This window comes from Bombina bombina, chromosome 4, assembly GCF_027579735.1.
Source record: "Bombina bombina isolate aBomBom1 chromosome 4, aBomBom1.pri, whole genome shotgun sequence".
NCBI lineage: Eukaryota > Metazoa > Chordata > Amphibia > Anura > Bombinatoridae > Bombina > Bombina bombina.
Window position 1 is genome coordinate 442104901 of NC_069502.1, and position 16406 is coordinate 442121306.

The following is a 16406-nucleotide window of genomic DNA, read 5'->3' on the forward strand; positions in this document are numbered from 1 at the left end:
ATCTAGTACTCCACCCACTTCTCTAAATCCTGTTTTGTATGCTTAAAGCCCTTGTAACATGCCATGTGATATCCTGTGTAGGGTTTCCATGTGCCACATATGTCACCTATCTATATAACATATTATGAATAGGTAAGGAGTATGCATGCATATTGGAGGGATATCAAAGTATAATAACTGGTTATACAGGGAGTGCAGAATTATTAGGCAAGTTGTATTTTTGAGGATTAATTTTATTATTGAACAACAACCATGTTCTCAATGAACCCAAAAAACTCATTAATATCAAAGCTGAATATTTTTGGAAGTAGTTTTTAGTTTGTTTTTAGTTTTAGCTATTTTAGGGGGATATCTGTGTGTGCAGGTGACTATTACTGTGCATAATTATTAGGCAACTTAACAAAAAACAAATATATACCCATTTCAATTATTTATTTTTACCAGTGAAACCAATATAACATCTCAACATTCACAAATATACATTTCTGACATTCAAAAACAAAACAAAAACAAATCAGTGACCAATATAGCCACCTTTCTTTGCAAGGACACTCAAAAGCCTGCCATCCATGGATTCTGTCAGTGTTTTGATCTGTTCACCATCAACATTGCGTGCAGCAGCAACCACAGCCTCCCAGACACTGTTCAGAGAGGTGTACTGTTTTCCCTCCTTGTAAATCTCACATTTGATGATGGACCACAGGTTCTCAATGGGGTTCAGATCAGGTGAACAAGGAGGCCATGTCATTAGATTTTCTTCTTTTATACCCTTTCTTGCCAGCCACGCTGTGGAGTACTTGGACGCGTGTGATGGAGCATTGTCCTGCATGAAAATCATGTTTTTCTTGAAGGATGCAGACTTCTTCCTGTAACACTGCTTGAAGAAGGTGTCTTCCAGAAACTGGCAGTAGGACTGGGAGTTGAGCTTGACTCCATCCTCAACCCGAAAAGGCCCCACAAGCTCATCTTTGATGATACCAGCCCAAACCAGTACTCCACCTCCACCTTGCTGGCGTCTGAGTCGGACTGGAGCTCTCTGCCCTTTACCAATCCAGCCACGGGCCCATCCATCTGGCCCATCAAGACTCACTCTCATTTCATCAGTCCATAAAACCTTAGAAAAATCAGTCTTGAGATATTTCTTGGCCCAGTCTTGACGTTTCAGCTTGTGTGTCTTGTTCAGTGGTGGTCGTCTTTCAGCCTTTCTTACCTTGGCCATGTCTCTGAGTATTGCACACCTTGTGCTTTTGGGCACTCCAGTGATGTTGCAGCTCTGAAATATGGCCAAACTGGTGGCAAGTGGCATCTTGGCAGCTGCACGCTTGACTTTTCTCAGTTCATGGGCAGTTATTTTGCGCCTTGGGTTTTCCACACGCTTCTTGCGACCCTGTTGACTATTTTGAATGAAACGCTTGATTGTTCGATGATCACGCTTCAGAAGCTTTGCAATTTTAAGAGTGCTGCATCCCTCTGCAAGATATCTCACTATTTTTGACTTTTCTGAGCCTGTCAAGTCCTTCTTTTGACCCATTTTGCCAAAGGAAAGGAAGTTGCCTAATAATTATGCACACCTGATATAGGGTGTTGATGTCATTAGACCACACCCCTTCTCATTACAGAGATGCACATCACCTAATATGCTTAATTGGTAGTAGGCTTTCGAGCCTATACAGCTTGGAGTAAGACAACATGCATAAAGAGGATGATGTGGTCAAAATACTCATTTGCCTAATAATTCTGCACTCCCTGTATGGATGATCTAAAATTCTTAAGACATGACAGGAAGAAGATCATCATAAAGATAAATGAATGACAATGTTCAAAAAGTATATATTTCTACAGTAGATGAAAAAGGGTGACAAGTGGATCTGCCATGACATTTATGGGATTGGTGTTAAAATACTGCTATCTAGGTATCTGAACATGGTAACAAATCTCCCACTAAAACAGTGAATAAGGCTGATAAATCTAGCTTTTTACTTACTTGTATATAGGAAGATATCACTTCCATAACCAAATAAGAAATTATATCCTTGATATGCTGAAAGCTGAATCCAATAGAAATTCCCTGGTATCAAATTGTAAAGTACAGCTGTTGAGTTCTCAGTCGTCATGTTTGGTTGGGATCCATTCACAGAGATTCTGTAGGAAACATTCACACCTAGCAAGGCTTCCCATACCAGGAACACTGACCTGGTGGAAATATCTGTAGAACTGAGGATCTGTGACACTGGGAAAGACAAATATCATGAAACTAGTTGAGCTGTTATTGCAAGACAATTATTAAATAAAATGTAAACAAAAAGATTTTACATGTATGTTGGTACTATACCCTACACCCTCACACAGACGCACTTACCAGTCATGATGTGATCTATTGTTATACTTTACGCCTCAATACTGCTATGTATTTTTCCTAGAAAGGGAAGAACTACATGCATACTATGAAGTATGTTTGCTAAAATGCATACATAGGGCCCCATTTAACAACGGCTGGATAGACAAGGTTTGCTTCTGCAAACCTGTCGGCCCGGCATTGCTGCCAGCAAGCAGCAGTACACTGTCTGTATTTAACATTGCACAAGCGGCTGCTTGTGCAATGCTGCCCTCTGCTCACGTGAGGCCAATCGCGTGAGCAGGGTATGTCAATCACCCTGGTCAGACTTGTCCAGGGTGGTTTTAATCCTTCTTAACTATCGGCTGCAAGATCGCCCAAAGATGCTAAAAAACTGCATAAGCATCTTGATAACTGGAGCCCATAGTGTATAATTTATAGGAATGGGCATGCTTTAAAGGGCTTGACTTTCTAAAATTCTTTTAGGTACCTCACAATGCAGACAAGATGTCTTGACATGTTTCTATTTCAAATGATATTGCTCTTGAAATGAATGTTAGGTTACAAAAATATTTCCAACATTTGATGATAGAAAATGAGTCTGTGTACTGTGAAGTCCTTTAAAGTGTTGAGCGCCATACCTATTCTTTTTGGTGAAAGTGTTTGCTTCCTTTAGGTGGTGAACCATTATTTAGTGAAAATATCACTTGTACAGTTATACAAAATGAAGGGAAAAGTTGATTATATCACCCCATCCCTCTAACATAGATTGGTTCCATTGTACTTTAACAAATAGAATAATATATCACTGGATTGAACTGAGAAGCTGCTACTTTTCTTACTATACCTGCAATGACATATATAAGATATTATAAGCCTTGTGAGTATATAGAATGTATTACACTATTGGGCTCCTTTTTTTTTTTTTGTATCATTTTTTTCAGAAGTCTTCCTTGATAACCCAGAGGATTTTAAAGTAGAGTGGACCAAATTTTGCACATTACTGGAACATTTTGCTATAATCATTTGTTCTCTATCACTAAACACTACCAGTTTAGTACTTTTTAATTGGGATTTTTTTCAGTCTATTGATTTGTTTTCATAATTTCACTTTCTGTATTGTATTTTTCATGTCTGCCTAATTCCCATATCTATGTCATTTTTGTGACAAATTGCTTGCAATTTAGATTAGTGTACTGCCAGTTTTGATACATTTAATTATTTCTTTAATTTTTTTAACTTCGGTTAGATGGTATTTAATTATTGTCACAAAAGTTTTTTTCCCTGTTTATGGATCTAATTACAGTAGCACTTTCACATTAAGACATTTTGCCTTACTCTTGTTTAGCTGACACTGTTTAGCTGCACATCTATAGATTTTTTTGCATTAGTTTACTCAACTAGAATGACTGGAGAGGTGAACTACATGACTTGTCAATTTCAGCTTTAATTTCCAAAGACTGATAACATGTAAGATCTAAAATATAGAAAACAAAAATCTGCTTATTAATAAAAAGGGGCATATAAACCAATCTGTATTGCACAGCAGTATGTTTAAAACAATACTAGAAATATCTGCAATACACCTTTACTTGCAAAACTGCTTCTAACATAGTTATCATACACTCTGTGATCTCCGGTGCACACTGCTCCTCTAGCATACACAGGTAAGCCAGGCATCGGGCACGGCTGATACAAGCACATGTTCCAAGTGACATCAGACAGTAATATCAATGACACTCTGAGCACTGGATGAATAAACACATGGCTTACAGAGCAGAGCCACATGCATGAGAAAAGCTATCACAGAACACATAATAGATTTCTTCTGGAGCATTTTTAGAAATGAAAATGTAGTGTAAAAATGCTTCTAATCATTTCTGTGTGACTTTAAAGGCAGAGGAAAGTCAAAATTAAACTTGCATCATTCAGATAGAGAATGTAATATTAAGACACTTTTACATTTACTTCTGTTTTCAAACTTGCTTTGTGCTCGTTGTATCCCTATTTAAAAAAGAATATGCACAAATCCTACACTAGTGGGAGTTAGCTGCTGATTGGTGCCTGTCCACATTTGTCTTTTGTGATTCGCTAACTAGATGCAAGTGCAATGCTGTTACTTTAGCAAAGGATAACAGGAGAATGAAGCACAATTGATAATAGAAGTACATTTGACAGTTGTTTTGAAAGAAACTTTGGTGGTTTCTAATTTCGTTGAATTCTCTGAAATGAAAACTCTATTAAAACAACTGCTGTGACAACAATTTTTTAATACTGACTCCAGTTTGTGAATGTATCACAATCTAGTCATTTTTAATTAGTGACATTGTGAAAATAAAAACAGATTGCTGCAATAACCATACCAATAAGGAACTTCTGACCCCAGCAACAAAAAGCACAAGTCTTATAACGGTATCAGTTCCACTAGATCAATTAACACCTAAGCACCAACTCCAGTACTGCAATTAACATTAACAACACCAGCACCCCACAATTATTAACCCTAACCAAAGCCTCCTCAACACAAATAGTTCATATTCCATAAACATATTGAATACTATTAATATTGATATTCTAACTGCTTGTAACTACAGCAAGCAACCACTAGACACCCTGCAGTAAGCAACTCTCTACTACTAGTAATATTGGCCTCCTACCTACCCTCCATCTCATGTCCCCATTACTCAAAGAAAGCTGCAGCATCTAGTGGATCCCCTTAAAAACTAAACACTCAAAGTGTCTCACTAAATTTGAGTTTCAGCCTAATCCTGGTCCCAGAGTTGTCTATCTTCAGCCACCTTTGGCAACAGCACAAAAGACTTCATGCATTCCTGTTTTATTTACCATATGTCTGTATCTAGTACATTTTTCCTTCTTATTAAACAATACGTATGGCCTTAGTTTGGGCAACCCTGTTCTAATAGAACTAAGGTGGGAGGTCTTAAAAAATGAATATTTGATAAATATTACATGCTTAAGATGATTATGAACATTAATAATTATTAACACAAGAAAAAAACTTACATAAGACAGAAATCTCACTGCTGCTGCCTCTTAGGTCGTTCTCTCCAGCAACTGCAGAGATCCTCACTGTGTACTGGCTCTCACTGGTCAGGTTTGTAATAGTCACTGCTTCTGATCCCACATTGAAACTCTGAGATTGATCTCCCAAAACTTCTACCATATAAGAACTTCTGTTGCCTTCTGAGAGCAGCCAACTCACATATAGTGAGGTGCTGTTTACTTTAGAGATCTCAAGGAATGACACACTGGCTGGTCCTGTAATCAGAATATTTATAATTTATCCAGATGTCCTCTGAACTACAAAAAAACATGTTGTGCTTTGATTTGTATTTGTGTGTCATCTAGTACTCTACTAATCTTTAGTACAGTGCATAAAAAGCTGACTTGCAAAATTGTGACAGCTATGAGAATTGGGACTGTTAGACTAATGATCTAAACTGGTGATTAGCTTAGCAGCACTCCCATAGAACCTCCACTGATCAATACTTTGTAAAGGTTTTACTTAACTTTCAGGTAACATAGGTTTGTACATTTATACATCTCAATATAAATCTAAGTAAAATTTGTATTCAAATCTATATTACATATTAAAATTAGGAATATATTTTCACAAACATATCTACTAAAAATAGCTGTAGTTCACTTAAAAATATACTCACGAGTATACTGAGAAAAGGAAACACTTTCCCCCTGTAAACCAGAAAGCTGAGTAGAAACCAGAAATGTGTAATAATTCCCAGGGGTCAGATCTTCAATTGTGATGAATGGCACGGTTACTGTTTTAATGAATGTTGAATTGTCTGCCATTTTTATAATATAAATATCAATTCCCTCTAATGGCTGCCATCTCAAAGATATAGATTTGGTGTTGATGGTGTAAGCTGTGATACCATTGACCTCTCCAGGTACTGAAACAATAAACACACATTGTTATAGAACAATATGTAAACTTAAAATTTCTATTGTGTAAGGGATTGGAAACTTTTCATGATTCCATTCACAAATAATTAATCAAACAGTTAATGTATTAGAAGTTTATCTTTAAAACTTTTGCTTTATATCATATTCCTTTAACTGATATATGCCTTTAAGAGTATTGCCTTTAAGAAATACGTTACATTTGCATTCTGTTCTGTTCTCATAGCAGATGTTCTGATCTAGAATTTAGAAAGATGGGGCATAACATTCCAAGAGACAGAAAGTGCTGAAGAATATTTACTTGTTACAAGAAAAACTCTTATTTTGCTATTTAGATGCGCCTTTTAAACTGTACATTTACTTATTAGAATTGCTAAGGGGGCAGGGAAGTCTGCTGTGTAAAATCTTGGAAAGAAGTTTCATAAAACATTTGTAAGATTAGCTGCCTATATTCTACTGAATTATGATGACTCTATTGAGCTATTGTGATGACCTGCTTGTGTGCCACTGTACGCTGCTATATTAATGCCTTATTTAAAACCCGAAGATAAGTAATGCATCTATAAGTTTAATCACTGCTTTGTTTTACTGTACTGTAATCACTGCTTAGTTTATGTTATTGCACTAAGTTCATAATAAAACATTGTTATTATTCTATTCCATTATTGTGTGTCAGGTCCCTTTTTCAGTACTACAGTGATACCTAGGGGCTGATTTATCAAGCTCCGTATGGACCTTGATGCCCCTTGTTTCTGGCAAGCCTTCAGGCTCACAGGAAACAAGAGTTATGAAGCAGCAGTCTAAAGACAGCTGCTCCATAACTTGTCAGCCTGCTCTGAGGCCGCGGACAGAAATCAACCTGATGGAATACTGTGAGAAATAGAAGAAGATTCTTACTGTATATATATTGGATAGCAACTGTAGATCAAGATTGTATAATGTTGGTATGTTCCACTTGAGTCTCTATGTTAATATAGTAAATAAACACAGATTGACTGTAGTGAGTTTGATTTGTAATTCAAAATAAAGTCTTTTAAATTGTATCGTCTGACAGTAATTCTTGCAGTTTAGGATGTTACTTAATTAAGTCCAGTTACAATGTAAAGGTTATTGCAACTTCAATGCAAGAAGTAGTTTGACCAAACAAGTAATAAGTGTCCTCTCTCATCAGGTTTGCACAAAATAAGAATGTCTGTAATTTTATACAGTGATTGTCAGCTTTACATTCCCTGAACTGGTTTATAATAATACTTCAGGCTGACAGTGTCCATAAAGTGGCAGACTAATCTGTGAAAGCAGGTAACAGGACTGCCGACTAACCCCCGGTGTTTTGAGTGACAGTCTGACTTGATGAAAGCCAACCCAGAAGGGGTGTGGCCAAAGTCCGTTACCGGAGATACTCGGGTTAACTGCAGTAAGCAAACAGGAGGAAGCAGCTTGATATTTATTTGTATAGAGAAAGTTTTTTACCTCAGAGCTCTGGGTGTTTCCTGGAATTGCTGCTTACACGGAGCCGGTGGGAGTGGCTGAGTTCCGTTCGTGACCGGAATGTTTCTTTTACTTCAGCTTCTGGAATGGCTTATACAGCGTAGAGGTAATAAAGCAGTGAAGGAAGCAGATTCAAGCTGTAAGAGTTAGTCAGCTAGAGTTCAGAGTAAGAGGTTGTTTCAGGCAGCGTGTAATGGGGTTATGCGAACAGCTGTTACTTGAATGTTATCCGCAACTTCAGCTTGTCAAACAGAAGGCTTTGGAGCAGGATAAGGTTGGTATTTGAATGTCTCCTTGAGAGTAAAGATTATTAGTCCTGGGATAAGAATATCAGTTCTTAGGCGTAGTATCTAGCTTGTAACTTCAATAACTAAGCACCTGTTTAAGGTGCACAGAAGCCTTAAATAGGGGAGTGGTGTAACTGTGCAGGTATGTTTAGGTGAGAGAGAAATCCTGGAGTGGAATCCTGACAGATCCCCCCCTTCAAGCAAGCCGACCCTCGGCTTGTGGCTTAGGTCTACCTGGGAACCTTCTACCAATGTCAATGCACCTAGATTGGTTGCTCGTTTCCATAGACGATTTCCCTGTAGACCTAAGCCACAAGCCGAGGGTCGGCTTGCTTGAAGGGGGGGATCTGTCAGGATTCCACTCCAGGATTTCTCTCTCACCTAAACATACCTGCACAGTTACACCACTCCCCTATTTAAGGTGCACAGAAGCCTTAAATAGGGGAGTGGTGTAACTGTGCAGGTATGTTTAGGTGAGAGAGAAATCCTGGAGTGGAATCCTGACAGATCCCCCCCTTCAAGCAAGCCGACCCTCGGCTTGTGGCTTAGGTCTACAGGGAAATCGTCTATGGAAACGAGCAACCAATCTAGGTGCATTGACATTGGTAGAAGGTTCCCAGGTGTCATCGTCAGGTGAAAAGCCCTTCCAACGGATAAGATACTGGACAACTCCGTTGAACATCCTGGAGTCCAAAATATCGTATACCTCAAAGGAGTCCAAATCAAGGATGGTAGAAGGTGGGGGAAGTACCTGGTCTTGTTTATCCAAAGTTGTAACAGGTTTAAGCAGGGAAACATGGAATGATGGGTGAATCTTAAGAGTAGGCGGAAGATCCAGTATCACAGCATTCCTGTTTATGATTCTCGAAATGGGAAAGGGACCGATGAAAAGAGTAGCAAGTTTTTTACTTGGTACCTGGAGACGTAAAAACTTAGTAGAAAGCCACACCTTGTCACCCACTGAGTAAGAGGGAGCAGGTCTTCTCCTCAGATCATAAAACCTCTTCTGGGATGCCTGAGCCTGTTGGATATTTTTCTTCAGAACCAGATAGTTCTCAGACAATTTACGTAGCAATTCATCTACAGAGGGCATGTCTTCTATCCCTGAATAGTTAAAAGATAAACGAGGATGATATGCGTAGTTAGCGAAAAAAGGTGTCATTTGAGACGATGAGTTTAGGGTGTTATTATAAGAGAACTCAGCCATACTCAGGAATTTACACCAGTCTTCTTGGTGGTATGCACAATAGCATCTTAAATACTGTTCTAACCAATGATTGATTCTTTCTGACTGACCGTTTGTCTGTGGGTGATATGAGGTAGACAAACGATGATCAATTTGCAGAGCTGTAGTGAGATGTTTCCAAAACCGGGATGTAAACTGGCTTCCCCTATCAGTCGTTAGGAAGGAAGGAAGTCCATGAAGACGTACTACGTTATCCAGGAAAAGTTGAGCAGTTTCGGCAGAAGAAGGGATCTTACGGAAAGGAACGAAATGGGCCATTTTCGTCAAAAGGTCTGTGATGACCAAGATGGTATTGTTTCCAGAACTTACAGGTAGATCAACTATGAAGTCCATTCCTAAATGGTTCCAAGGGGAGTTTGGAATGGGTAATGGTAGTAGAAATCCATATGGTGGTTTCTTTTCTGCCTTTGAGACAGTACAAATTTTACAAGATTTTATAAAATCCTGTATAGTGGAGATCATGTTCGGCCACCAATAGTGCCTTTGTAGTAGTTCCAGAGTTCTTTGAACACCAGGATGTCCTGAGAGGGGAGGATCATGAAAGTTTCTGATCAGGAGAGACCTGAGTGAAAGCGGAATGTATAGTCTAGTACCATGAAAGTACAGATTTTTGTTGATAGAGACTTTGTTGAAAGGGATCTGTTTATCAGATTTGAGTGCCAATTTTACGTCATTTTCGGAAACCAACATTGTTCCAAGAAATCTTTCGGATGGAATAATTGAAGCAGGTAAAGTAGTTGAAGGTGGTTTATCATTTAACCTTGAGAGAGCGTCCGCTTTTCCGTTCCGTGAACCAGGCCTATAGATAATCTGATAATTGAACCGACTGAAGTAAAGGTTCCACCTGACTTGTCGGCTTGAGAGAGACTTGTTTTTTTGTAGATACTCCAGGTTGCGGTGATCTGTGTAAATAATTATTGGATCTATGGTTCCCTCTAGGAGGTGTCTCCAATGTTCAAAGGCCTTTTTGATGGCTAGGAGCTCTTTTTCGCCTATTGGATAATTAATCTCTGCTGGAGATAATGTGTTAGAGAAAAAGGCAACTGGATGAAGTGGTGAATTCAGAGCTTTGCGTTGAGATAGGACGGCACCAACAGCGTATTCTGAAGAATCAACTTCCAAAATATATTGGAGAGTAGAGTCAGGGAAACTTAAAATAGGTGCGGACGTGAAAGCATTCTTGAGAAATTGGAAAGCATGATTTGCCTGATCATTCCATCTGTAAGGAATGTTAGAGCTGGTTAAACTTGTAAGAGGTTTCACAATTTTTGAATAATTTTTAATGAATTTTCTATAGTAGTTACTGAACCCTAAAAACCGTTGTAATTGTTTCCTGGTGGTGGGTTGAGGCCAGAGTTTTACTGCATCCACCTTATCTTGCTGCATCTGTATACCTCTTGGGCTGATTCGGTAACCAAGGAAAGTGATATCTTGAGTATGGAATAGGCACTTTTCAGCCTTAGCATATAAACGATGGACTTGTAGCCTAGATAGTACCCAACTTACATGTTTTACATGTTCTTCTAAGGAGGAGGAGTAGATCAAGATGTCGTCGAGGTATACCACGACACAGGTATCCAAGAGATCTCTAAAGACATCATTAATAAAAAATTGGAAGGTTGCAGGGGCGTTTGTTAAGCCGAAAGGCATAACCAAATATTCGTATAGACCATACCTTGTCCTAAATGCGGTGAGCCACTCATCCCCCTCTCTGATACGAATCAAGTTATAGGCTCCTCGCAAGTCTAACTTCGTGTATATCTTCGCATCTTGGAGTCTTTCGATTAGTTCAGGGATGAGTGGCAACGGGTACCTATTCTTTTTGGTGATATTATTAAGTTCTCTATAGTCTATTATTGGACGAAGAGACTGATCCTTATTTCGGACGAAGAAGATGCCGGCGGCAGCAGAGGACACTGAAGGACGTATAAAACCCTTTCTGAGGTTCTCCTCTAAGTACTCTTTGAGATGGTCCAATTCTGGTTTACTGAGAGGATAGAGTCGTCCGCAGGGTGGTGAGGTCCCAGGTTTTAGATCAATCGGACAGTCGTAGGAACGATGGGGTGGCAGGGTCTCTGCCTCTTTTTTACTGAATACTTCTCTGAACTTGGAATACACTTCTGGGATAAAGGACAAATCAGGGTGTTGTTGACTCTCATTTATCTGCATCAGAGGCGACGATGAGTGTTGGTAACAGGATTGACTGCAAAATGAAGAATCCAGAGTTAACTGCAAAGTTTTCCAGTTTATTGTGGGTTCATGTAGTTGCAACCATTGTAACCCTAATACAATTGGGAAGAGTGGTGAAAGTATGACATCAAAAGTAATCAATTCTTGATGTGAGTCGTGTACAGTAACAAGGATAGGAATGGTGTGGTGTGTGATGGGACCTGAGGATATTTCTGAACCATCAACAACACGTATAGACACAGGATTGCATTTTTTAATTAGTGGTATTTTATTTTGAACTACAAGTGAGTGATCTATATAATTTCCTTGGGCACCAGTGTCAACGATAGCTTCTTTCTTCAGCAGCCTTCGCTCCCACTGTAAAGAGAGTAATAAGCTACAGTGAGTTGGTTTATTATGTACAATTAGAGATGTGATAGAAGAAGAACACTTACGGGATTTATTCTTTTCTAGGGAAGGACAGTCTCTGACTGTGTGGTTCTCTAATCCACAGTACATACACAAGCCTTTATTTCTGCGCCTGGTACGTTCCTCTGATGACAGGGGTCCACGTATAAACCCTATGTCCATTGCTTCTCCTTGATTTGGAGTACGTGTGGATGGTGAGTGTGAAGTTTGGGTAGGTTTCTTGAAAGTCAGATCAAAGTTATGACGTTCACTCTTTCTTTCACGAAGTCTTCGGTCTATTTGCATACTTAATTTCATAAGTGTTTCCAAATCTTCGGGTAGAACTACTCTGGCGAGTTCGTCCTTAAGGGACTCTGAGAGACCTAGTCTGAACTGGTTTCTTAACGCAATTTGGTTCCATTGCAAATCTGTGGCGAATTGCTTGAATTCGGTAATATACAATTCGACAGGTCTTGCTCCTTGCTTTAACTTTCTCATCTTCCCTTCAGCACTAAGTTGCAGATTAGTGTCTGAGTAGAATTCATCCATAGCTGTTAGAAAGGAGTTTAGAGAGCTTAAGACTGGATTTTGGGTTTCATATAGGTTGTCTGCCCAAACCCTAGGTTCTGCTCTTAGATATGAAATCAAAGTGAGAACCTTGATGTTATCATTTGGATATGTTCTAGGCTTGAGGTGGAACATCAGGAGGCAGGCGTTCTTAAATTGCCGGTATTGAGTTCTATCCCCATAGAAAAGATCCGGGGCAGAAACCGTAGGTTCAGGTGCATATTCAACGGTTGGAACCCTAGAGGGTGCTGTGTCTTTAATTACTTTACGCAGGGTTTCATTTTTCACTTGGAGTTCTCTTAAACCCTGGCTAAGTTGGTCCACTCTTTGGGAAAGACTATAGACCACTTGAGGTAGATCTACTGCTTCCATATTTAATAGGCTTAGTTATTCTGTGAGAAATAGAAGAAGATTCTTACTGTATATATATTGGATAGCAACTGTAGATCAAGATTGTATAATGTTGGTATGTTCCACTTGAGTCTCTATGTTAATATAGTAAATAAACACAGATTGACTGTAGTGAGTTTGATTTGTAATTCAAAATAAAGTCTTTTAAATTGTATCGTCTGACAGTAATTCTTGCAGTTTAGGATGTTACTTAATTAAGTCCAGTTACAATGTAAAGGTTATTGCAACTTCAATGCAAGAAGTAGTTTGACCAAACAAGTAATAAGTGTCCTCTCTCATCAGGTTTGCACAAAATAAGAATGTCTGTAATTTTATACAGTGATTGTCAGCTTTACATTCCCTGAACTGGTTTATAATAATACTTCAGGCTGACAGTGTCCATAAAGTGGCAGACTAATCTGTGAAAGCAGGTAACAGGACTGCCGACTAACCCCCGGTGTTTTGAGTGACAGTCTGACTTGATGAAAGCCAACCCAGAAGGGGTGTGGCCAAAGTCCGTTACCGGAGATACTCGGGTTAACTGCAGTAAGCAAACAGGAGGAAGCAGCTTGATATTTATTTGTATAGAGAAAGTTTTTTACCTCAGAGCTCTGGGTGTTTCCTGGAATTGCTGCTTACACGGAGCCGGTGGGAGTGGCTGAGTTCCGTTCGTGACCGGAATGTTTCTTTTACTTCAGCTTCTGGAATGGCTTATACAGCGTAGAGGTAATAAAGCAGTGAAGGAAGCAGATTCAAGCTGTAAGAGTTAGTCAGCTAGAGTTCAGAGTAAGAGGTTGTTTCAGGCAGCGTGTAATGGGGTTATGCGAACAGCTGTTACTTGAATGTTATCCGCAACTTCAGCTTGTCAAACAGAAGGCTTTGGAGCAGGATAAGGTTGGTATTTGAATGTCTCCTTGAGAGTAAAGATTATTAGTCCTGGGATAAGAATATCAGTTCTTAGGCGTAGTATCTAGCTTGTAACTTCAATAACTAAGCACCTGTTTAAGGTGCACAGAAGCCTTAAATAGGGGAGTGGTGTAACTGTGCAGGTATGTTTAGGTGAGAGAGAAATCCTGGAGTGGAATCCTGACAAATACGATCGGGTTGATTGACACCCCCTGCAAGCGTCCAATTGGCTGCGAATCTGCAGGGGCAGTATCGCAAAAACAGTTCTGCTGAACTGCTTGTGCAATGATAAATGCAGTGTTAATTTTGACGGCAAATTTCAATTTAGTCTTAGTTTTAGTCTTTTGACTAAAATGCCATTTTAGTTTTAGTCGTATTTTAGTCATCTGAATTGTTTTAGTTTTAGTCTAGTTTTAGTTGACTAAATCTTCAGTTTATATTAGTCGACTAAATCTCCAGTAGATCTTAGTTGACTAAAATCTAAGGGGTTTTGTTAAAGTGCAATGTATTATTTAAGCATTTCTCTATAATTTCCAAACTCATTATATACTCTAGAAGTAAACATAACACCTGTTATTATTTATTGAATTAAGGTTTAAACATTCAGTATAGACACAGATTTAGAAACTGTTAATTTTGACAGCAAATTTTGATTTAGTTTTAGTCATAGTCTTTTGACTAAAATGCCATTTTGATTTAGTTTTAGTCACAGTCTTTTGACTAAAATGCCATTTTAGTTTTAGTCGTATTTTAGTCATCAGAATTTCTTTAGTTTTATGCTCATTTTAGTCAAGTTTTAGTCGACGAAATTAACACTGGATAAATGCTGCATTTATCGATGTGCATCGGACATGATACGCTACATCGTATCATGTCCGTCCGCAAAATAATAAATCTACCCCCTAGTTTGCACTTTCCCCAGCACCAGTACAAAACATATTGTTATTACATTCACCAGAAAATACCTGTATTGGTAGATATATTCATGCTCTCCCCTTGCACATTATCTTCACCAACACGAACAGAGACAAGGAATATATAATAAGACCCAGGTGAAAGTTCTTCAATAGTAACATAAGTTGAAGTAACAATTTTGTTAAAAGTTGAATTTCCATTTATTTGGATAAGATAAGAACTTGTGTTTCCCTCAGGTAACTCCCAGCTCAGATACACAGAACGAGTGGTGATGTTCAATATGCTCAGCATTTTTACTTCACCAGGCCCTACAAATAAAAAAAATAGTTTGTAAGCAATTTATACAATGCAATATATATTTTGTCTAAAATGTAATTATGTATATCTGTGTCTTTTTACCATTTTTCATACTTTGCCAGACAGGGCTAGATTTTCATAACTTGCTCCCATGGGTACAGAATAGTCCAATACTCCCTGATGTCTCAGCCCACTTATGTGCAGTTATGTTAATACTGATATATAAACTAACTCTTGCTACCCCACCAGCCACAAAGAGCTTAAAGCATTTCAGAGCAGATTTTTACTAGTCAGCCAATCTGCAGGACAAAGACTGATAGATTATAGTGACTGTACTTCATCACTGCATCCCTCTCCTAGCCAGGAGTGTGCACTAAGATGGCTGAAGTTTCCGATAGACAGCTGCTTACTAAATGAAAAAAATGTACTGCATTTATCCGGACAGATAGAATACTTTGATGTTTATTCCAGCCATTACCTGCTTGGATGTCATCTTACCAGTATCAACTACCTCAGTCTGTGACTCTGTTGGGTACTAGATCATGCATATTACTAGGTAAATGTCCTAGATTAATGTCAGTTCTGGATATTTCTTTTACACGTATAAAGCTTTTGGCGTCATTTAATTTCTAAGTAGCTTTCAAGTTCCTTGAGTTTCTAGCCTTTAAACCTAATTTCAGCTGTCTGGTTAATCAAGGATAATCTGCCTTTCTCTTTACATGCTCAACCAACTCCTTTATTTCATTTGTAAAGGTTATTGCTGCATAACCTTCCAGCAATCCCAGTTACCTCCTGAAATGGTGTTCTTGCATCCAGTTCTGCTTCACTGTCCTCCTACAATCATCTAACCTAGCCCATACTCTAGAATTCTCTGATATTTTGCTAGGCTTAGGGTAAATTGTTATAATGCACCTTACACTTACGTACGCCTTACCACCACCAATTATCCAGCATCTAACATGAGAATCATCTTTTATTATACTATACTATGTTGTTCTATTATTCTATATTACACTGTTCTATAAAAATCTATATAATATTCTATAATTTTTTCAGACTTTATGAAATATGTGTTGTGGTTTTAACTTTTTCTTTGAAACCACTCACTTGTATAGGTAGATATGATTTGACTACTCCCCTGCATGTCAGTATCACCAATCAGAGCAGAGACCAGGAATGTGTAATAATTTCCAGGTGTCAGCTCATCAATTGTAATAGAGGTTGAAGTTACAGTTTTTTTGAATGTTGAATTTCCCATGATTTGGATCACATAAGAACTTGCATTTCCCTCAGGAGGTTCCCAGCTCAGAGACACAGATCTGGTGGTGATGTTAAATTTGATCAGGTTTTTTACCTTTCCAATTTCTAGAAGCAAGAAGGAATATGTTTACCATGTTAAAAATTATTAAGAAAGCATGATAATTATCACATTAAAAAAAAAGTTGTCTACATTTTG

The 16406-nt window shown here is 38.4% G+C and overlaps 1 protein-coding gene across 1 annotated transcript in view; it reads right to left on the reverse strand.

The window, feature by feature from the left end:
• LOC128656400 (titin-like) overlaps positions 1 to 16406 on the reverse strand; it is a 491015-nt gene that overhangs the window by 154131 nt on the left and 320478 nt on the right. The window contains exons 83-87 of the mRNA XM_053710280.1: positions 16058 to 16315; positions 14704 to 14961; positions 6019 to 6267; positions 5360 to 5614; positions 1985 to 2230 (exon numbers count right to left, since the gene is read on the reverse strand). Coding sequence (XP_053566255.1) covers positions 1985 to 2230; positions 5360 to 5614; positions 6019 to 6267; positions 14704 to 14961; positions 16058 to 16315 — 1266 coding nt within the window. The remainder of the gene's footprint in view (positions 1 to 1984; positions 2231 to 5359; positions 5615 to 6018; positions 6268 to 14703; positions 14962 to 16057; positions 16316 to 16406) is intronic.